The sequence below is a fragment of the Rattus norvegicus genome, chromosome 2 (genome assembly GCF_021556685.1).
Source record: "Rattus norvegicus strain SHRSP/BbbUtx chromosome 2, alternate assembly SHRSP_T2T, whole genome shotgun sequence".
NCBI classification, from domain to species: domain Eukaryota; kingdom Metazoa; phylum Chordata; class Mammalia; order Rodentia; family Muridae; genus Rattus; species Rattus norvegicus.
The window spans coordinates 228,172,822-228,197,767 of NC_141535.1; the positions used below are offsets into that span (position 1 = coordinate 228,172,822).

At 38.1% G+C, this 24,946-nt stretch overlaps 1 protein-coding gene across 2 annotated transcripts in view; it reads left to right on the forward strand.

Moving 5' to 3' along the window:
• The window catches only part of Emcn (endomucin), a 79,914-nt gene that overhangs the window by 25,646 nt on the left and 29,322 nt on the right, over nt 1-24,946 (forward strand). For both annotated transcript variants that reach the window (XM_087620770.1, NM_001004228.1), the window contains 3 exon segments: nt 4,835-4,927; nt 11,134-11,205; nt 18,473-18,583. In XM_087620770.1, coding sequence (XP_087476896.1) covers nt 4,835-4,927; nt 11,134-11,205; nt 18,473-18,583 — 276 coding nt within the window.

Consider the following 24,946-nt stretch of genomic DNA (forward strand, 5'->3'; position numbering starts at 1 on the left):
TTATTTTTAGCCCTATATTAAGTTATATAGTTATATCAAGCATAACCAGTGTGTGCCTAAGGGGAGTAGATGCTCATCAGTCAAACTCAGCACGTGATATAAAAAGTCTTGTAATAAATTCCCAAGTCTAAATATATCTCATTAGTAAACATGATCTTCAAAGAATTGCATTAGCAAATGGAAACTTGCTGGCATTGCCCCTTAGTATTGAATGGGATACTGATGGGCGGAGAGGATTGGCCCTGTAACAGCTTCTGGCCTCTCGCACCTCTCTGCTTGTCAGCCAGAGTGCCTTGGATCCTCAGGTCCATTTGCAGATAATGTCTTGTGTTTAACAAACTCACCAATGCAGCCCTGAGTCCTGTTCTCCCCAGAGGAGCCAGGTGGCTGAGACACCTGTCACTGCCTGCAAGCTGCCAGGCTTGGCCCTCCCTGCTCACCGCACAGATGGCTGGAGACCCGAGAAGATGGCTCTTCCAGGTTCAGAATTTCTCCACGTATCGAAGTGTTTTCCAGAGAGGGATGAGATTTTCCTGTTAGTTCTCCTTCCACCCCACTAATTCCACATAAGAGTTATCTAAGCCCTCTTACGACTTCTGCTCTTTCAGGAGTATTTTTAGCTTTAATTGAGAATGAACTGTACATCAAAAGCCTGGTTTTCAAGTTTTCAATAGCTTTGAAGCTTCATTTTAAAATGGGATTTTCCTGTCTTTATTTCCCAAAGATTTGAGTTTGTCCGACACAAGCGAGAGCCCTTTCCAGGTCCCCGCTAGGACCCTAACTTTATTTGTTACTTTGGATCTCCCCTTCTATTAGCATATGAAATACACATCTCCACATTATGCCTAATATTCCAATCTCTGTCAAAATCTCTCCCTCACAAAGTCATTGGTTATTGTAGGCATATTATGTTACTTAGGTGGCATACAGCCAGGTCTGTACATTAATTATTATATAGAGCCAATTTACCGAGCAGAACTCGGTCTTTCTCTAGATACAACTCATACATTTTTGTTTTTCTTTGAACTTGTTGAAATAGATGCTTAATGCATGTTTATCAAGTTAAATGACTCGTTAGCTAGTAAATGCCTTATTTATTCCTTATGAGAAATAAAATGTAAGCATATGTTTGACTGCATCCTTGTACATTAAGATTCCTTTTTAATAAAATTACTTGCACATAATTTCGTTGGCAGTGAATCAGTGATGTGTCTTATGTCAAAAGACAAGGGCTGCTATTACTTTGAGAAGGGCTGCAATCAAACTGATCATCTGTGATTGTGCACCTCAGAAAGCTCATTTTCCTTCAAGAGTTTAAGCCTTTCTTCTGAATGTTTTGCTCCTAGAAAAGATAGTGCTATGAACATTTTCTCAGACACAGTTGAGAGAACGAGTGCACATAAATATCACTATGGAGCTGGGAGCAAAGACAGAAATTCTTTTGTTGTATGTCAGACTTTTCATGGATAGCAACAACACACATGCACATGTACACACACATGCACCCATACACATACATATAAATACACACACACACACACACATACACACAGACATATGCACTCTCCAACATGCTCTCATATGTGCCCACATCTATGCATACATGCACACACATACATACGAATGCACACATGCATAAACATCTACACATCTCACATAGGAACCCATTACAGAACAAAGACCAACTACTGTGAAGTTTTACTGGGCTACTAACAGAAATACTCATGAGGGTGACTTATAGGAACAAGGATGGCTAACAACACCGTCTGAAAAGCTCACCCTAGCATGTCGATGGTTTGCAGAAGTTGCAGCAGCCCCACGGTCAGAGAGTCCTCTCTCTGCAGCTGGACTGCTCAGTGGCCTCACCCAGCAGTGCCCCACCTCTTCTATAAAGCTGGGAAGGGTCTTCAGGAATGATAAGCCACTTCCTCAGACTTGTGACTTTTGGTTTCTCTCAAGCCCCTGATCCTGTAGAAATCAGAGGAAATGGCTATACAAAAACATCATACAATAAAGATTACAGAAATGCTAACAAGCTGAATTTTCTACCAGCTGAAAACAACCTTTAACAATTCATTTTCTAAGCAAAAAAAAAAATTCAAAGCCATGCTTCCTTAGGATACAAAAAGGATCCCATCCTGAACTCTGGGGCAAATAGGCACCTAAGCTGTTCCTTGCACGTGCGGCTTTTCTATTCTCTTTTTCATTGTACAAACACTCTACAAAGGACTTTTTAGAGGAATCTCCCTTATAGGGTAACACTTTCTCAATAAACAAACAAACCCATATTGTTCTTTTCACCACCAGGTTTTTTTTCACCACCAGCCTTTGCTTAGCACAACCATGTAACCTACAATGATGTCTTGTGTTATTTGTTGTACACTGCTATTCTGGTCCCCACCAGGGCAAAAGGTACTTGAGGTTGATGCCACGAGAAACTCAGTAGAGCCCTTTCCTATATCAGGTCACGATTTTCATACAAGTAGTCACCCTGTTTGTTGAGTGAGGAAGAGGAGAGAAGAAAAACCTCTGGAGACCGTAATGGCGCTCAGAAATAAAATTGTTTCCGTTGGAAAAGTCTACATACAGGGCTCATACAAAGCTATGTCCTAGTAAAGTTACTAATCATCCCAGTAGCATTGTATACTTACTTGTCTTTGACTAATTTACCCACTTCCAACTAAACTTAGAAATTTGTGTTAGGTGATGAAATGAAAGACTAAAGGAAAGACAGCTACAAGGTGGGTGAGACAGGGGATAGCCCACCCATGTGTGTTCCAGCTCCCTACTGAATATGGGGAAGGGGGGATAGGGGTGTGGAAAGGCCAAAGCAAAGGTGTAAGATTTACCTGCAGAGAGAAAAACCTTCAGACTTGATTTCCGTAAAGCCTGTGAGAACACGGCTCTCCTTTCTGTGTGTGCTAAACACATCTCCCTGAGCTGATGTACCAAGCAATTTCCATTTACTGTGTCCATAAACAAAGTTGGTGCTAGGAGCTAACACTTTCGAGCACCTCAGGGCTATGAGATGACCAGAAAATGCCTCTACCTCAGGACACCGGAGACTCTGCCTTCCCTGACAGGCCAAATATTACTTTGGCACAGAGTCAAAGAAAACTTCAAATACAAAGTGAATTTGAGGTTCCATACTGATTCGCATTTACTGTTAGGACATATCTAGTTCAGGACATGAACCTAAGTTCTCATTGCTCTAAAGCCATCTGCTTTCCATAATCTACTCTATACACTGCAAAAATCATGGCAGACAGAAAGTAGTGCCTTCATCGTATGGTTGATTTCTTTATACTCCTGAAGACATTTATTTACTGCGTTCATGCCTTGTGTCCACAGTCTAACTTTTGTGGAAAGACTGTGGCTCTGCAGTTGTTCTGATTGAAGAACAATTCCACTTCTGGTTGAAGACACACGCTCACGTGCATGCACACACACACACACACACACACAGAGAGAGAGAGAGAGAGAGAGAGAGAGAGAGAGACAGAGACAGAGAGAGACAGAGAGAGACAGAGAGAGACAGAGAGAGACAGAGAGAGACAGAGACAGAAAGACAGACAGACAGACACAGAGACCTATAAAATATGGGGCCAAAGGCTTATTAAATTATAATATTGATAGGAACTAATCTCTTCATAGACTATTAAGAGTTGAGCCTCAGACATTTCACTTTGGAAACATGGTGACATAGCAGTGACTTCCCAGTTCCTGCCTGTTATAAGCTGTTTTCCCCGTGTGCGCTAAATGTGGCACTAAGGATTGTCATTAAAAATATACAATGTGGGCTAAAATTCACTACTACATTTCCGTAATTTTGGTTGCCTAGGCATGTTAGAGAACTAAAGCAATTTGAAAATATGAATTTATAGTGACCCCATGACTTAAGCTATCAAAATTATTTAGTTTGCAGTTTATTGGCCTTTTTTGTAAGGTCTCATTTGTTCGCTCTTGTGTTTACATATGTATATGGCAAAGTGTATGTTAAAAAAATAAAACAAGGGTTGGGGATTTAGCTCAGTGGTAGAGCGCTTGCCTAGCAAGCACGAGGCCCTGGGTTCAGTCCCCAGCTCCGAAAAAAAGGAAAAAATAAATAAAACAAGTATAAAATGTAACAAATATAGAACTTGTGTGCTAAAAGATACTATAAATGTATGCATATTTAAAAACTACACATAGTATAAGCTATATGGTACAAAATATGTTTGATATAAATGACAATAAATTATAATCACATTAATTTATACTTTATAGAGAGAGACAGCAAAAAATTTAAAAACATTGTAAGGATATAAAGAATTATCAAGGACATATATGCAAATATTGACATTTACTAATGAATGACTTTAGTGTACTATGAAAATATGTAGTTAAACAGCCACTGTCTAGAGAGCTCACATTTAGTCATTTTCTCTGGTAGGGTCCGTTACAGTAAAAATTGTGTTAAATTTCACATCTAACATTCCTCATTCTTCAATAGTCTTCTCAGCTATTACACGACTGTAGAAATACCGACTACTCTGCCACTTATCCAGGAGACTCCACACCACTGTGAGAGGCAAAAGCACTGGGGAGCTAAGATCTCTTGACAACAACTTGGAAATTGGTCCCAAAGCCATTGCACTGCTAACTGGGTTAAAAGAAAACATATCTATTATATCACAATGTACATCGCATGTGTGTGTGATAGACACAGAGATAGCATAACTCAATTTTGTTAGTTTACTATATTTAAGTAGATTGCTCTGTTGATTGAAAACATGATTAATAATGAAATTACTTAAACGTATTTTTTCAAATGTTCAAAATATTTTTATTCCAGCACTGACAGAAACATCCACAACAAAAGCATCGGCTACAACACCAGACATGGTGTCAATCACAAACAAATCAACAGGCGGAACACCTCCTAAAGGTAAGCTCTTTCTATGTAGAATGTAGTTTTCCTTTTAAAAGCAAAATTGGTAAACAGATTCTATATAATGTACTATGGGGAACAATTGTTACAAAACTAAGTAATAATTTTCTATTTACAAATTCCTCTATAGTTCTGAGCAGAACATAGCATCTGGAGACCTTGCTGAGTTTCCTTACTGATACTCTTTTAGATCACTTCCTGTTTTGGAAAACTCCCATTGTAACTGTTACATAAACAAAGGGTTCTTTTTTTTTTTTAAGAGAAGAAAACAATTATCATACCTAAGCCCTAAAATATCTTTGTAAATAACCCGGTTCTCCACCTACATAGCACAGCTAATAATTGGAACCTGTTCAAACAGACAGAGTTTGTGAGTCATTGTGTGCTAATAAAAGATTTAATTTGTAGACTTCTGTGGCCAAGTTATCATGATTGTTACTGGATGGTGCAGCAACTATGCCAGAAAAAAAATCTTGAAGGAGACGACTTAACCATCTATAACATTTTGAAATGCCCCCCCCCCGACTTTTATCCCACCACAGGGGGCGAGGGGGGCAAATGCAGATAGATCCCTATGAGTTTGACGTTAGCTTATTCTGCATATCAAATTCCAAAGCAGCAAGATCTATACAGAGAGATCCTGCTCATAATGAAATATCAAGGGGGAAAACAAAAGAAAAGCCATTGTAATCATTCAGAACCTCAAAGGATTTCCAAGCCAATATTTGCTACATTTTTTTATCTTGAAACACAGGAGTGGGGGGATGGGGGACATCTCATTCAAGCTCAGTATTCAAAAGGAGAAAAAACAAATTAGCTATCTAGTTACCAGAAAATTGAATATTTAGAGTGTGTGATGGCTGAAACCACCCCTCCACAGATTTCACTCCTTTTTACCCTCTTTAGTTTTTACTGCAACAAATGAGTCCATCAACTATATGGACTTAAGGGGCTGGAGAGACGGCAAAGTGGTTAAATAAAAGCACTGACTGTTCTTCCAGGGGACCCAGGTTCAATTCCCAGCACCCACATTGCTGTACACAACCATCAGTAACTCCAGTTCCAGGAGATCTGACGCCTTCGCATAGACATGCGTGCATGTAAAACACCAACGCACATAAAAAATTTAAAGAGGAATCATTAAAACATAAAAACAAACAAAACAGGGGTTGGGGATTTAGCTCAGTGGTAGAGCGCTTGCCTAGGAAGCGCAAGGCCCTGGGTTCGGTCCCCAGCTCCGAAAAAAAGAACCAAAAACAAACAAACAAACAAACAAACAAACAAACCAAAAAAGAAAAAACAAAACCAATCTGGACTTGCACTTTAATAATTTACTTGCATTTGGTAATTTAGCTGACAAAAGGTATCATGAGTAGCATCTATTCCTGCCACTCGTGAGTCTACAATGAAAACAAACCAGGCCTCACAGACCTTCTTGACCAAATCAGGAAAAAGCATACACGACAAGTGCAGCATGGGGAATTTTAGTTCCAGGATATTGGAGAATCTTATTTCCACCAAAGAGAAGCTCCAAATGACACAGTTAAGATATCACAGCCCAGAAAGTCTCAAGCTGCCTCCTGAACACTCTGTTTCCTTTTGAAGGACTGGCTCGTCTCTGTATACAGTTAGCCTAACTGGTTTTGTTTCTTTGTTTGGTTGGTTGGTTTTGTTTTGTTTTTGCAAACTACAGCTATTTGCTTTTTCCCCTAAGCGTCAACTGACTCAATATGAAATCGGCTCTAAGTCGGCAAGAGCACATTCTGTTTTCGAGCAGTGAGATTTACGTAAGAGCCAAGTCAGAGAACCTGAGTGCTAAGTCACATCCAGCCATCCCCACCCCCGCCCCACTGCCGCCCCATCTCTAGATGATGCTATGGTCAAAAGTGCTACCTGGATAATAACACAAACTCTGGAACGATGTTTAGTTATGTGAACCATAAACAAGAGGACTCACTGAAAAGAATTCGGGCAGAATTATAATTCCCAATATCAGGACACACCTTGTTTTACTGAGATCCGATGTTATTTCAAACCTGTTCTTGTTAAGGCAGAGAAAGCAGATGTTTTTATTCTTTTTGCAACAGGTGTGTCCTATAGTTGGTCGTGAAGCACCTGTCTCTGAGGCAAAGGTGTAGCGTGCTTGGACACAATGTAGCACACGCAAATGTATACACACACATATCCCTTCAAAGTCTTTAGGGAGACATCGCTAATGATTTATATCATCCATTTAGTAAGAATTACACCATGGTGTGGGTCCCCCAAAAGTTCTCCCAGTGAATATAAAATTGCTGACTTTCATCTGTAAAATTGTTATAAATCATGTAAACTTTACATCAAAAAACATTCAGACACACTGTTAAGCAAGGAATATTTTAATTATTCTCCCATATCCACCTCCTTAAATCAGTTTTTACAGATTTTATCCATCTGTACTTTCGTCCTTTATGGACTTTTTTTCTTCTTACTTCAGTCTATTTCTTTAATCAGTAAAATGTTGTGGAAGCCACATTAAAAACGTGCCTCATCTTTGGGGACAGGTTATTGAGAAGCTACAATGCCATTATCAAACCTACCCTCCGAATTACTATGAACTTTGCATCAATGAAGAGAACGTCTAAGTGACATAATATAGCAGCCAGGAATACAGAAATGAGAGAAGGCTGATGGGGGAACGAAGTGCATTCTGGGACCTCTGATGAAACCAAGTGAACAGTGTGTGATTGAGAGACAAGCAAGTGGGAAAGACAGCCTTACCTGCACTCTGAGAAAATCTGGTAGGGAGAAAACGGCTAAGAGAATGACCAGGCAGCTGAAGAGGGTGGGTAGAAGTGCTAAGCAATGGTAGAATGGTAGACACATGAGGTGCTTTGCCCTAGCTTGTTTAACACCATTCTGTACTAGGGAAAGTTGGAATATGTGCACTGGCTGAGCCCATCCTCCTAAGGCAACACGGTCACTCACGGTGATGAACAGGAGGGAAAATCTGCCTCAGATCCTCCTAGTCAAAGCAGTGTGTTAGTGTGTTGCTTCTTTGTGCCATGCATATGAACAGCTTAACTGTCTGGCCCTCCCCCTAAACAGCCATGATATAGACTAAAATATTTCACACACACACACACACACACACAGAGAGAGAGAGAGAGAGAGAGAGAGAGAGAGAGAGAGAGACAGAGAGACAGAGAGACAGAGAGAGACAGAGACAGAGACAGAGAGAGACAGACAGAGAGACAGACAGAGAGACAGACAGAGAGAGAGAGACAGAGAGAGAGAGAGAGGCCATTCCTTATTCTTCCTTTCTTAAACCAACACAGTGCTCTTACCCACAGTAAGAGTTTTTACGAACAAAACAAAAATGAGAGAAGCTGGTTCTTCTCACTTTCAGCTTTCCTAATCAGATTTTCTATGGTTAAAAGTCAAAAGAGAGTTGGTTCCACAGAGCTTATAACTGCCTTTCTCTTGCCAATGGCATTAATTCCATTAATTAATTCACAGGAAGTGGAAAAAAGACAAACAACCAAACAAACAAGTGTGTGCAGCTGAGAAGAGAATTGTCCTTGTAGCAATAGAGCCATAATGGCTGAACTGATTGCCAGCTGGGTCTGGTGCAGAGCTTGCCCAATCCCAGATGGAACTTGACTGTGACGTCAATCAAGTGACCTGTGCAAAGGTCAAACAGTGAGGTACCATCAGGCAAGCGGAGCATCTCAACGTCAGAAAATGAACTTCAGGCATGCAAAACTAGATCTGAAAACAATATTTTTTTAACATTGATTGCTATTCATCTCGCTTCAGAAGCATTTGGTAGTCAGTGTCTTTACCTTGGAGTTCAGGTGTAGTATCATCAAAATACAATATAATTGCGAAAAATTCAAACAAAAGCCCTGTATAGGTTCATAGTTATATACAAAACCCAGCTACAAGACTCCTCAGTGAAAAGATTTTAAGATTAAAGGACTCAAATAAGCTCATGTTAATGTGAATTCTCTCCTCTCCTCTCACCACTGGAGAGTGTTAGATATCTGTTTACCAAAGAGAGCTTCTTCCTCTTTCTCATTAGGAAGGTGGTGGAAATAGACATCCGACGATGGAGATGCACTTCCTCTTTTTATTTTAAAACATTGAGTTCACCGTGTTTATTCATCCTGTCTATGTGCACACGTACATGCACTCCTTCCGGTGTGGATTTTGGGGGTTGAATTCAGGTCAGCAGGTTGGCTTTACCTGAGCTAATTCTCTGACTCCGCTAACTTTTGGTAAAATAAATAAATGAAGGTTGGCAGTGCAGTGCTGTTAATGAGATAAGTCAGCTAAAAGAACAAAAAGTTTTCAGAACAAATACTAAAATCTCAAGTAGTAAATAGGCATTAAATTTCAGGTATAGTCAGAGGTATTTCCAGTGAGATATTTCTGATGAGGCTCTGCTATGGTGACATTTAAGTTCACGTCCTATATGTACAAAGTAAGTATATAAAATTGTAAAGAACAGCTTTTTAAACGATTTATTTATTTTATGTAAGTGACTATGCTGTTGCTCTCTTCAGACACACCAGAAGAACGCCATTACAGACGGTCGTAAATCACCATGTGGTTGCTGGGAATTGAACTCAGGACCTCTGGAAGAGCAGTCAGTGCTCTTAACTACTGAGCCAGCTCTCCAGCCCCAAGAATAGATTTTAAAACAGAACAACTTTAAACTTGTATGGATAGATGGAACTTCAATAAGACTGTAATCTTTCTTCATAGACTCTCTCCTTTTCTCTGTCATCTTCTTATCTCTATGTTTAAGTTTAAAATGAACAATCTGTGGAAAGTGTTATAAATACGAGTTCACTAAACAAACAATGGTAGTTATGAAACATTCTTATCTATATATGCATATATAGTATTCACTTATGTTTATGCCAACGTCAGTCTGTTTCTCTGAACAATTCTCGAAGCACCTGTTTACGAACATGAAATTATTAAAAATTCCCATTAGTTGCCATTAGTTCCCCACAATAATGATGTGCATTTATTCTTCAGAATTTTAGTGCATTTGGCACATAAAGAGAAATTCACCATACCACATGTCAAGTGCTACACATATTTGAAAGTGGTTATTGATAAGTTAGCTACAATCCACAAAAGTATTACTCTTCTCATCACAATATTCTTCTCACTACAAGCATACATGTGTACACGTATGTATGCACACATAGACAGGCAGACAGATTCTCTCTCTCTCTCTCTCTCTCTCTCTCTCTCTCTCTCTCTCTCTCTCTGACTGACTTTTTCTCTCCTTCTCTCTCTCTCATATGCACATACACAAATGCCTTGTAAGGCTTGAGACTTAGCAGAACAGGGCTTCCTGCAACATTTTGTGGGCAATTTTTCTAGCAACTTCATACTCTGAACAATTTCAAGAACAATTCCTGGCCTTTAATAAATAGTCTTTTAAATTAAAAACTGGAAAGAGCATGAAAGTCAGTGAAGGTCGGCAGCGTGACCTACGCCGTCAACACGGCTCACGGTGGTTATTTTTCGGTAACCTTTGCTTCTTTCTCACCGCGCTTCCCCATGCCCTTTCGTACTCAGGGATCAGGTCCCGTGTTTATTGTGGAACACATTACAGTCATGCTTCACATATGCATGTCATACTAGGAAGAAACCATTTGGGCCTCTGAAATTTATGTAATAGGAACTCAAAGCCCATCTAATGAATGAACAGATTAATTACAGAAGTTTTCAAGTTTCTCCATGTCTGGTTTATATAGAGTTTTCGTTACTATGAATGACTAAGTTAAGGGAATAAAATATAACTCTAAAATAGAAATTATATTTCATGATTCTATTTGACTGAATCCCCTTCCCCAAAGCATGGAAAACCAAAGTGATCCTTAAATCACTAAAATTTAGGTTTTTTTAAATACTTTTTTGCATCTTTTTCGCATGATACCAACATAATGATCTGCAGTACAAACTTGCCGTTTGATCATTCATATGGAAAGTGTATGTGTGTATGCATGCGTATATGTGCTTAAATCACTTTTAATAATTCATGAACACATTCTTCTTTAGATAAAACAAGCTGGAAAACAGTAAAGGGTCCCTTAGTAATCTGCAGATTGATTGCAGGCCATTTATCACCTTGATTTTCTTCCATTCCTTGGTGATGATATTTATGGTTAATAATAATATTATCTATCTCATCAAACTAGGAACGACCAACAGTGCAACACCCAAAACACCTTTGATGCCAGCACTTGATTCACCGACAACACCAAAACATGGTGAGTATTGATCTGTTTTTGTTGTTATTGCTAAATTTATATATTTGAGTGTATGCGTGTGTATGTCTGTGTATCTGTGTGTGTCTCTGTGTCTAATAAGGTATTTTCTATAAACAGCATAGTGTCATCTGAATACAGAGAAAGGCCTAGGTCTTCATTTCTGAACTCGGTGCCTTTAATCTACTTAGACTTATCGTCTGCCACTTCTCTTCGGTAGAACTGCTGGAATGATGTTGAACAGCAGTAAGAGATGACATCACCGCTTTCTTCCTAACTACAAGAAAAAGCTATCCGATCTCCATTTAGTGTGATATTAGACCCTCTTTACTAGTTTTCAAAGATGATTTTATCATGCAGGAATTTTTAAATTTCAAAACCTGTGTTTTCTCGATATATTGAGGTTGTCATGTTATCCCTTCAGTGATGAACATGACAGGTAACAGGCTGATGTATGTTGAACTAACCTTGCTCCGTCGGTGAAAAATCTTCACTTTTACATGAGGCCAGTCTCGTTTGTATTATTTTGCTAAGACGTTTCATAAGAGATATAATATAAGCTTGTAGATTTCCTGTGACCGTTGTCTTCTTTTAATATCACTTTAATGTTAGCCTCATTAGATGGCATTAGAATATATTCCCTTCTCTGCAAATTTTGCTTGAAATATTTTCTGATTTCATCATTTTACAAAGGCAAGGTGCTATTTAAAGAAATGCACTATTAAATTAGGCTTCTCTTATCTGTCTTCCTTTTCATCAGAAGAAAATAGTCTACTCAAAGTCTTATGAAGAACGCCCAATGCCAACATTTTGGACAAGTAGGAGTTGAGTCCCTCCATGTAAAGCAAAGTGATAAGTAGGTGAGGAAAGATAGACCTACATACATTTTTTCCTCTTTTACCACCAAGTTTAGTGGAAAGTACTTGAGATTTGAGACTTCTGTAAAGGGCCTAGCACAAGCAGAGTTTTATGAATAACAGTGGCACTTAAAAAGACTCATATTCACAGTAAAAGACAAAAGGAAATCATTTCATCCATCACCACTTCATACTCAATTTCTATGAACTTCAGTTACCACTGGGGGCAGCTCAGATGCTCCAAAATCTTCCAAGGTTAGCCCTTAAGCAAGTGTTGCTAATGACTCTGAAATATGCAAGATCTCTCATAAAATATAGAAAGTCGAAATACAAAGGGGAAAACTCTTAATATCTGCTGTCCAAAATTATCATGGAAAAAGCTTGAAGCAATATAGGAATTTCTAAGAAAGAACAGGGGGGTTTGTTACTCCTTATATTTATTTATTGCACTGTCTGTGTATGAGTATTTTGCCTGCACAAATGTCTGTGTGCTATATATGCACCACATGCCACAGAAGCTAGAAGACTGTAACAGATGGCCTGGCCCGGAGTTATAAATGGTTGCGAGCCACCACATGGGTACTAGGAATCGAACCTGGACCTGTGTAAGAACAGCCACTGCCCTTAACTGCTTAGCCATCTTTTCAGTCTGGTAGAAGGAATGTTCAAGTTTTATTTCTGAACCACTTTAATGATACTAAACTACTATAATTTATTTGATGCCTGAAAATGTTATTATACACAGGGCCACTTCAAACAGAACTGGAGTGGCCCTTTATTTAAAATAAAGTGATATTTTATTCCTGCTCCAGATCAACCCCAAATTCCTGCAAAATTCTATTTTGGTAAATCAAGTCAGAAAAAAGGAACCTGGTGAGCCAATCACCCAGCTAACAATGGTCTAAGGGGCAATGTGCTCGAGTCTCCAACCACAGCTTGAATTAAGTCCTTTTGTATTCTTCAAGAGGGAAAAAGAACCTTTGCTGGGTGTGTAACTCTAAAGGCTCCTATTTTGTCCAGGAGCACATAAATTTTTTGCTCATTTTTCTCCTCTTAAAAGTTCAAAGCCAGGGTCTGGAGAGATTTCTCAGTGGTTAAGAGTATGCACAGCTCTTGTAGAGGGCCTGGGTTTATTTCCTGGCATCCACAATGGGCAGTTTACAACAGCCGCATCTGTGGTACCTCCTCTCTCTCTCTCTCTCTCTCTCTCTCTCTCTCTCTCTCTCTCTCTCTCTCTCTCTGTGTGTGTGTGTGTGTGTGTGTGTGTGTCTCCCTCTGACTCTGTCTCTGTGGGTGTGTTTCTCTGTCTCACTGTCTCTCTCTGTCTCTGTCTCTCTCTGTCTCTCTCTGTCTCTGTCTCTGTCTCTCTGTTTCTCTCTTTCTCTGTTTCTGTCTCTCTCTCTCTCTCGCATGCGTGCACGCGCATGTGCACACACACACACACACACACACACACACACACTCAAACAAGTATTTTTTTTAATGTCTGAATGCCCCTTGGCTGCTATTCTCTTCTCCAGGATCCTTGGGACCCCTGTAGCTTGGTTTCAGTGTCTTGAGTTCTTGTTCCTAGGAATGAATCCTGGAGGAATCAAGTTTCAGTTTGACCTATATTTTTTTCACATATAGTGTCCCCAGCTAGCACAATATGTAAATTAATTGACAAATACACTACTTTTCATCCCAAATAAGAAGCCAAAGGAGTCTTCTAGAAGCTTCTGCTGCCTGTTTCTGCCGATGCTTAGAAATATCTTCCTAGGACATTTAGTGTAGACCTCAGGACAACCCACGATCTCAGCACGAGCTCATCACCATTATCCCAGAAGGCATTGAGGGGAGCCAGACATTAATTAATTAATTAATTAAGCTGTCTTTGACAGCTATCACTTTTTTAAAGACATAAGAAACAAATTTAATTTCTTTATGTTTGTTTATATTTGCTTTGTGTTCTACAAGATTTGTTTTATGGAATCTCGGAAACCTCTTATAGAATCTTTATGACTGCATAACACATGTAGGCCTTTTAATTTTTGGAGTTTACTTTGGTTTGTGATATCAGATAGATGTCCAGTTTCATTTTTAGATTATGGGAATCTAATTTCTTGCAACCTTTATTGAAGAGATTATTCTTTCTCCTCTGTGACCTCTAGCTGTCATGTCAACTTTTATTTGTTTTTATTTTCTGGTTCTCCTTTTTGTTTGTTTGTTCACTGTTATGTATGTGATTTATGCCACTACCATGAAATTTTGATTACTATTGCTTTGTAATGTGGTCTAAAATCAGGGAGTATGAAGTTTTCTATTTTTTATTCTTTCTCAAATTTGCTTTGGTTTACTAGATATTTTCTGTATACAAAGCAGGATATCATCCTTTCTATGCAATTAAAAATAATAAACCTTTCCCCTTAAGCCAATCGCATAGTAAATTACTTTTATAATCACACGATAAATTACTAATATAATCAATGCCTTATTCATTGTTTCTCACAACAAATTCAATTTCTAAAATGTATAAAATTAATTTCATATCGAAAATTCCCAAATAATGGAATTAACTTTGCACTTGTATTGTGCTCAGCACTAAGCAATGGCTGACTATAAGGAGACAGGTAAAGTCAGTTCCCTTTAATGTTGATCTAGTACTGATATGACTTCCTCAAGTATGCTCCATAGTAAATTCACTTATTCCAAAACCTATACAGATAAAAATGATTTCTTCTTGTCCCTTGCATATGCTACCCACACCAAGACCTGAGATTTCAAGTGACATGGACTTGAAAACCATAGGTTTTAGTAGTAAAAGTAGGAATACCTTGAGATATTTGTTCTCCTATAAATTAAAATGCAATCCAAAAGCCAAAAAAGTACCCCTTTACCTCACTAAGAAGGGTTCTTACCATAAAGCAGTAAACAGGATGCTGGTAAAAAAAATTTTCCAATTATAGACATTATAGTGCGAAATCACATAAACAGTTCTTAAAATAATTAACCCTTAAACAATGATAAGGTCTAGCAAACTCATCGCTAGATAGATATCCAGGGGAAGTATATGACTCTACAATAATTATCATAGACGCTAAGATTACAAGATGAGTACCAAGGACTAAAAAGAATAGGACTGGGGGAGAATTAGACAAAAGTTTTTTGAGGTAAGAATAAAAATTACAGATCTGCTATTCAGGTGTACCATATGGAGTACCAGAAATAAAAATAGATTGTCATTTAAAAAAAACAAGAAAGATTTTAAAAGCTTCTAATCATAAAGAAATGACAGTATTTGAGGAATATGTTTACTTTGATCTCAACATTACACAATAAAGATATATATCAAAAAAGCACATGATCCCTCTAAAATGTACAATCTTTATGATTTAGATTGTACAGAAATTTAATTAAAACATTAAATTGTGCTTATTGAATTTAATCCATATAGCATCCTCTGAACTTAATTAAAATATTAAATCTTGTTTATTAAACTTAATGTATAGAGCATGCTCTGAAGCGGCAACACAAGTTACGTTCAGTCCAAGGGGTCACACACCGTAATCTGAAGAAAGCAGAAAAATTGAATGAATGCAATATGTAAGTCTAAAGGCCTCCTTTGTGACAGACTTCCTTTCCCTCTGGAGTATCCAGTACTCACTAGCTGGAGCCTTGAACATACTCTCTGTGAACCAAAAGATCCCATCAGGGTATTTGTGTGACAATGATTGTGTGTTAATAATCATCCACCATGCATGTGTAGATCTTTCTTTCCTCAGGTCAGAATTCAGAGCATATATGCATGTAGCACCATAAATGCCAAACCTTTACATCTGTGCTTGTCTTCCACTCCACACCCTCATTCTGTTCCCTCCCGATCTACTACATACATTTTAAATTACATCATCTTCACAGCATCCAAGTCTCCCTCTAGTCCCCGTCTCTGCACACCAGCCCTGGACTAAGTGTGGGGTTTTGGTCTGCTTTCCTCCATACATCCCATATTAAACAGGCAATTCTCAAAGTCACATCTTGAGTGCCGCAGCCCTGGGTCTTCTATCATTTCACTCTTGCCTTTAGCTTCTGACCTAGAAACCCAGATACCTCTTGGCTGTGCATCATGTCCTTGAACACAAATAACTGATAAGACATAATCTTACTTGTCAACTTCTGCTTCTCTTCCTGTGCTTTGGGTCCAAACCAGAAGATCATTACCTGGAACACTGTTTTGAAGTGATTCACTCACAGTTTTCTTGCAATAAGTTTAAGAATTTCAAGTCCTCCATTAAATCGTTTGGTTTATTTTTAACAGAGTGTAAGGTAAAGTTCGTTTCAGTCTCCCATTTAAATATATCTGGTTTCCCAGAATCTTTTATTGTTCTTTATTCAATGAGTACTTTTCGGTTGCTTTGTTGAGAATCATTTGGTTGTAGATGTGGCAAATCGTCTTGATCTCTGTTCTGTTCCTATCTGGTCTATGTGTTTGTTTTTATGCCAATACCCTGTAGTGTGACTACCCTAGCTTTATAGTGTATTTTGAAGTCAGATGTCTCAGATTATTTCTTCTGCTATAATTTACTTTTGCTCTTCATAGTCTCTTTCACTGCCATAGGAGTTTTTAGTAAATTTTTGTAACTTTATAAAAATTATGTCACAGGTATTTTTATGAGCAGTCATTAACTGTAGTTTGCTTTAGGTAAAATGGACAGTTTGCTGATAGTCTCCCAATTCAGGAACTTCAAAGGACTTTTCATTTTGTATGTATGTTGTGCATTTTTAAACCTTAGCAGTATTTTCAACTTTTATTATTCATTAGTTAGGCATATTCCTAGATACCTCATTGTTTGGAGTAATTATTCCCTTTTTCTATGTCAATCAGCTTCCTTTTTATTGGATATTTTTATTTACGTTTCTTTTTCATTTTTGGATAGTCTGTTGCTTTTATTTTATTATTTTCTATGATTTTTTTATTAAATATTTGGTACTGGTGGTCTAGGTGTGATAATGATCTCAAAGCATTATCATCTGTCCAGTCAGTGCTACAAGTGGAGGTTACATGGGGGCAAGACAGCACCCTCGCTTGCGCTATTGGGAGACCTCACGCAGGAAGGTTTTAACGTTCCATTTTAGATCATCTGAGGAGTTCTTTACCCAGTGGTTTTTGAAGAGGAACTTCTCTTAGGATGTTTCCCAAGTACATATTGAGAAGTTAGTGGGTAATAAATAGCCGCTTGTACCTTCCAATCTCATGTGCTGCATCTGTCCTTGGGGCTGGGGGTGGACATCCTTCCTGTTTCTGAGGTATCAAAAACACCAGTGTGTTCTTCTGCAGAAAGGTCCAGCCCTAGTTTCTCAAGTATTTTCCTCACATTTACACTTTATGATGCCTCTGAGTATAAACTCTATATTTTTTTTCTCATACGGGATTAACTATGTTTACATTTGAATTTCAGCTTTGTTTGCATATTAAATCCTGAAGTGTTTCTACCTGAGGATGTATTTATTTACTGAGAACCCTTCTAAACTATTGTTTCTCCCACACAAATACCTCAGTACCACTAGTGGTTTACTTTATAGATTCTTCCTTATTGTCATAATTTTAAGACTTTTTGTACTGGAGGGCATCAGAAATCTCTTCTCCACCCCATTCTGCAATAAGAATTCTCAAAACTGCTTTCCTGACTAGTTCCAGCTAATTTCATATCTAAGTAGCACAAATTGTACACTGACAATTATGAATTTCCTTTACTAGCCCAATGTCCCCATACTGAACTTTGAAAACACTGAAAAGTACTGGTCATTTCTAAAATAATTGTATAGATAGATGTTGTTTCAAATCAACATATTCCAGTATTGTTTTGTGAAAATCTTGACTCGCCTTTGCTGTTAATTTTTTTAAATCCTGAGTAAATATAAGCTTTAATAGATTCTATGGTTCTCCTGGTCTTCCCCCTTCTCTGGTTTGCCTGTGTGCATGAAATTCACTCTTAGGAAGCCTGAGGACTATAGTGTCTTCTTTAGCTGCTGCCACTTCTGTGTCTTCCTCTTCCCAGTAGTGATTCTCTGTTTTGTTTTGTTTTGTTTTTCAATCAGTAGATTACAGACATGACTCTCATCACATGAAAGTTATGTAGCTAGACAAATTATTGAGTCTCACAATACGACAATTTTCATTGATTATCATGTTATTAATAGTATTACAGATGGAAGCAGTCATAGCAAACACACAAGGAATTCTAATGTCATTCCACTTTCTTGAGTGATCACATCATTCTAGTGGTGACTATTTGAGTGCTGGATTTCTGAATCTTGGCCAAAAATATTTTCAGGAATGAATCTTGAAGTTGTGAATGGATGTAGGCACAAGTGTTAATGTAACTAGCTAGTGATCTATATATCCCTAATAGATGCTTTTTTCCCCCACATAATAGAAACAACAACTCGTGGTGTCATAAAGAATGAAGTTTCCACTATAAAAACAACAGTGGCAAATCCTACCATTTCGAATGCTGTTTCAACACTCTCAAGTCCCCAGAACAAGAGTAAGTATGGGTGATTGCTGTTGCTCTGCTGTGCTAATCTGTTGGGTAGGACTTGCTGCAGAATGTTTTCCAGCCTTGTTACAAAAGATCACTTCTCTGCCTTCACATCCTTCTACTCATCATCAAATAAGGCAACGATCTGGCAACCTTGACTGGATTCTTAACGTGCTGTCTATCCACAACCACAAGGCAAAGACAAATAAAGATAAAGTTGAGTAGTCGTTTTCTAAACCATTTGTTTACAAGAGACAGTCAGTCAGCCAAACTCACAACTCTGATAAAACTAAAACATTCTTTCAAAGAGCAACCTACTGAAATTATTCATAAAGACATAACCTGAAAAGATTTAACGTTGAAAGAATTTAAAAAGGAAACTGGAACTGTTCACAACTCCCACATTAATTTATGAAAATAAATTATATTAGTTTTCCCAAACTCAGGAAAGATTGAAAAATTTAATGTTTCCTCTTTAAAATCTAAAACATAGTTTCTGCTAAACACTATAACCAGAGTCTCTAAACAGTATATAAGTGGATGAATGAAAGATTGATAAATATATAAAGAGCATTATTCAGGTGTAAAGGAAAAGGTAATATTTTTATTGGCATATGGAACAATCATGTGTATAGGAAGTAAAACTCACAATGAAATTATAATGGTCATAAGGTAATTTTAACACAAAATGCAAGATGTTAAAAATCTTACTTTACATATTAGTAATGCCAATACAAAGAATTTTTTTAAAATTCCATTTAAAATGATATCAAATGGTACAATACATTTAGGGATAATTTCAATGAGACAAATGCAGTATCTATCCACTAAAAACAGCCACTACTCTATTAGATCAATATCTAAGTAACTGGATATTACATATTCTTGGCTTGGAAGACAGTATTTGAAGAGTTCTTCCTAAATTGATAAACAACCCTTTATATTTCAGAAGAGTCTTTAGAGCATGACAGAATTATTTTTAAGAAATTCATATATATACAAAACTAGTATGGAAATGAGGATATAGACTAATCAAAATTGCTTTGACAAAAAAACAAAGTGCGTGGATTTACACAGCTAAGTTTCTAAATATATTCTACAGCTGTAATATTCAAGTTTGAACCTTGGGGCTATTTTGCTTAATGAAGGAATCCTATACAAAATATGACAGAGAATTATTCCAAGTACCCCTGTCCCTCAGATTGCTAACTGTCAGAGCCTGGTAATTCTCCTCTCACCTTAAGTTTATGGCTAATAATTCTTCAGGTCATGGCTATAAAAGGACTTGCATCTAACGCAATCCTAACATCTAAAGAAAGGCCAGCATATTTTAGAAGAAAGGAAAGATCTGATGAGGCTTGTTGTTTACCTACTCTAGAGAAGACAGAATTTAAGTAAGATATCTCTATAACTTTCAGCATTCCTTTTGAATCGCATTTATTTCTTTCATGCTCTTTCATGCTCCCAAAATTATAGAATTTAAAAACAGAAATCATCATTGATTCGTTCCTCTGAAATTGTAAAGAAATGTGGGGTTGTTTAATGGGTTTACTCGTGAACCCTCTTTTGAAAGAAAACCCGTGTGTCACCATTACTCTCATTCGTGAGTTACAGTTGGAGACTAGACGATGACATCATAGAGTTAGTGGTGGTTGAGAAAGACAGCACAGGAGGTAAATGCTAACCTGGTAATAACGAATGGATGGGTTCTTAATAATGAGACAGAAGGAGGAAAAGGAAGCAATGGTGATTCTGCAAGTTTCTCTAGAGTCAAGACACTCTCTTGGATGTTAACAGGGAGAACTAAATAGAGGGGGGAAAACACATGATGTCTGCAGAAGAGAAGCTGAGAAACAAACATAGAGGAGTTTAGGTTGACTAACAAAGGGGAGATGTGGAGGTTGCAATGAAAGAGACTTGGGAGGCATTAGAGGAGGAATCAAGCTCTTGTCTATTCAGGGCCAACAGTGAGTTCTAATGAAGAGGACAGGGTAAAGAACAGAGCATCAGCATGGTCTTGCTCACAACTTCAAAAGACATGAAGCTATGAATCTAGAAGAGGTGAGGGTGCAGACGTTCATAAAATCCGCAGCAATTTCTTGGGTGTGACCATAAAATCACAGATAACAAAAATCACCTGAATAAATAAAGAGACGAAACGGTAATATTTTATAGATGCTGAAAACCTTCTAACTTGAAATCGTCATGCATTTAATAAGTTAATATTAAATATAGATAAGACACTCAGACAACGCAATTGCAAGAAAATACTGAGAAAATGAGCAAAGTACTTAGACACGCCTCAATAAGAGAATAGAGAGAGCCAAAAATCCAAACTCATTTTGAATCATAATGAGATATGACATCATATTTTAGAATGACTTTTATTAAAATGGTGAAAAATGTTAGTGAGATACGGAAGAAAAGAAACCTTGATGGGTTGTTGGTAGAAATATAAATTAGTACAAATACTGTGGAAGACCATAAGGATGGTTTCTCAGAAAATTAAAAATAGAACTACCATATGATCTGGTAATTCTATATACATATGTATATGGAAATATATACAAATGTATATGGAAATATATATATACATATATATATATATATAGAGAGAGAGATAATATAGATGATATAGAGATAGAAATAGCCAAAGAAATGAGACCTGTATGTAGGGTATATATGCTTATTTCCATGTTAATTGCGACCACACTAACAATAGCCAAGATGGAGAACAACTATCAGTGCCTTTCAACAGATGACATACTAAAAAAAGATGTGTTGAAATGTATATGAAATTAAAGAGTATTAAGACTTTATGAAGATAAAAAAACATACCAATGTGACAGTGTGGAAGAACTTGAAGGTCATCAAACTAACTGAAATAGGCCTAGGTGAGAAATACAAATGTTTTATGACATTGCCTATGTGTGGACTCTCATGAGGTTTCACACCTCTGATCTTGGAAGTACAGGCCTGAAACCCTAGCAACATAGGAAGCTGAGGCGAGAGGAAGTCCAGTTCTAAGTCACAGGGCTGCATAGTGTATTTAAGGTCAGCCTGAGAAACTTAGCAAGACTCTGTCTCAATTTGTTTTTAAAGATGCACACGCAGAAGCAAAGGAAGAATAGTTACAGGAAACTGAAGGGGAGAGCAGTTTGGGGTAGGTATGACAATGTTCTGGTTAGATAGCAAGATTCAGTTCTAGGGATCAATCCAACGACATTTTATCACTGTTAAAAATAATAGAATATCTGACTGGAAATGGATAACAGACTATTATTATGAATTGTCATCACAGAACAACTGGTAAATGTGTGATAAAAACTTTCTATACTGTACACACACACACACACACACACACACACACACACACACACACACATACAGAATTGGAAGGCACATGTTGCTTACAAGTGTGTGGTGTTAGGCTTTTTTAGATACTGTATTTTGTTGTTTGGTTTGGTTTGCTTTTTACTTAGGGTTTTTTTTTGCTTTTTTTGTTTTTGTTTTTGTTTTTTGTTTTCCAGGTTTCTTTATTATGATGACAGGTACGTGACCAAAACAATTTAAGGGAAGATGGGGTTTTCGCTCAGTGTCCCAAGGGCCAATCCACAGACACTTGGTTCTGTGTACTTGGGCAGAACATAGCACTGGAAGTATGGGTGGGGGAAGGAGTCCTCATCCCATAGCAGAGATAGAATGAAATCGGAGTTGCCGTGACCTCAGTACCAACTTACTTTAGTGAGGCTCTGATGCCAATCATTTCCCAAAATAGTGTCAGATGGTCACCTAGTGTTTAATGTCAAAGCTTGCAAGGAATAGTTCACATTCAGAGTATACATGTTCAGAGCATAGCCCTCTGCCCCTGAGTCCCAAGGGCAAAATGACTTAAGTCCATCTCCAATATACTTTGCTAATTGACACAAACTAGAGTGGCCTGGGAAAATGGAGTTTCAGTTGAGGAATTATCTCCATCAAACCGGTCTGTGGGCATCTCTATGAGCATTTTTTTCTGATTGTTATGGAGGGCCCAGAGCTCTGTGGGCAGTACCATCCCTGAAAAGGTGAGTCTGGGAAGTTTCAGGAAGGTAGGAGAGCAAGCTGAGGGAAGCAAGTCAGTTAGCACCTCAGTTCTGCTTCAGTTCTCCAGGTTCCTGCCTGGGGCTCTGCGACTGCCTCCGTCAGATGACCACACCCTCCAAAGCCAAAATAAGCCCTTTATTCCTTAGCTGTGTTTTATGGTAGCAACAGGAAGGGAAAACTGGGAGCACTCATTGCTCTAAAAACATATCAGTTCCTTTTACTGAACTGTTCATTAGCTTGGAGCTAGAAGTCTTAGGTCTCATATTTTTATAATGTGTGATGTTAAGTGGCCTTGTTCATAGAACAAAAGGTACTTCAAGTCAGAAAACACTCACTGCACTCCAAGACAAAATATGCATAAAATGTAATCGTCTCAATGAACGCAAACAGAACTGTCACAAAATCCAGCACTACTTCATGAAAGAAACTCTCAATGAAGTGGGTAAAAGGAAATTCCATCAACACCATGGATGTAGAAAAGAGAGATGCATGTGGCTGACTTCAGACTTAAGGAGAAAAAGGTTCCGCCTTCAGTCAAAACCCAGGAATTAAGCAAGGATGCCAGTCCCACTACTTAAACAGAGCGCTCAGAGTCCAGAGCAACTGGACAAAGAGAGGAAGAAGAGAGATGCAAATAGGGAAGAGAAAGGGAAACCAGCTCTGACCTGAGAGGATGGGGTCTGTCTGTTAAATAATCCTAAACAAAAAAGAACAGACTGAAACGAATGCCAGGGTTAAGAGATGAGTTTAGCAGATGTAGAGGCCACATCATCAACAAATAAAATCAATTATGATTTTTGTTTTGCACTGATGACTAATGACCTCTGGAGGAAATTAAGAAAACAAAATAATGTTAAACATGTCCAGAATAACAAAATATATTGGAATAAACCTAATCAAGAAAATTATAACTGTTCTCGACTGCTTGTCGAGATATTTAGACTTTAGATCTGTTTAATTTCGTGGCATAATTTTTTTTATTTGCAAGCTTTTTAGAATAAGGTTTTGATGGAAGCAATGTTGAAATCTGATACTCGAGCCCACAAAGACTGCTGAAAGAAATTAACCTAATGGATATACAAGCTAATGGACACATAGAAAGCTAATACTTTTCATATGGACAAGGCCTACATAATGTATCATGGACTTGGTTTTAGAAAGGCTCAACATTTTACATAATTTGTTAAAAGATTATCCAGTATTGCATTTAAGACAAAATTCTAGTGAAATCTATAACTCCAAAATGCATGGAAAGAAAATGGGGTTTAGATTTGATTGTCTAAGCAACCAATCTCAAGAAACTGAGGTTAAAAAAAAAAGTAAAGTAAAAAAGTAATAAAAAGAAATATGAAACTAATGGATTGAAATCAAACAACAATAAGGTAGATGAGTAAAATATAAAGTCATGATTTTGAAGGTGATATGACAGTAAGTAGATATTAGCCAAAAATAAAATGTACAAAATACCCAAGATACAGTCCACAGAATTCAAAAAGGTTAACAAACCAAAAGGTCCAAGTGAGGACGCCTCATTACACTTGGGAGGGAGAAGAAAACAATCACCTACGGGGAAAGGGGGGACCTGGATGGGAAGGGAGTAAGAAGAGAAAGAGGAGAACACGATCAGGTATTGGGGTGGGGGAGAAGACTGAAGCCCTGAGGACCAGCAGAAAGAATGGAAACTGGCAACCTCGGGAGGTAGGAGTTGTAGGTCACCCCAGAATGTGCCAGAGACCTGGGAGGTGAGAGACTTTCAGACCTCAGTGGGAGGGACCTTAGATGAAATGCCCGACAATGGAAAGAAGGAACTTGTAGAGCCCACCTCCAGCAGAAAGACAGGGCATCAAGTGAGGGATGGGGTTGCCATCACTCAGTCAAAAACTCTGACTCAGAATTGTTCCTGTCTGAAAGAACTGCAGGGACAAAAATAGAGAAGAGCCTGAGGAAAAGAAGGTCCAGTGACAGGCCCAAAGTGGGATCCAGCTCAAGGGGAGGCCCCAAGGCCTGACGCCATTATTGAGGCTATGGAGTGCTGACAAAAAGAGACCTATCATGACTGCCTTTCAGGCAGCTGAAAGAGTCAGATGCAGAAATGTGCACCCAACCAATGGACAGAAGCTGCTGACCCCTGTGGTTGAGTTCGAGAAAGGCTGAAGGAGGTTGAGGAGGAGGATGACCCTGTAGGAGAAACTACAGTTAAAATGCAGCAGAGAAGATAAATACTACAAAGAAAACCTAGGAAAGAAACAATCATTTGAAACGTTCTGGGCCCCAGTGACCCAA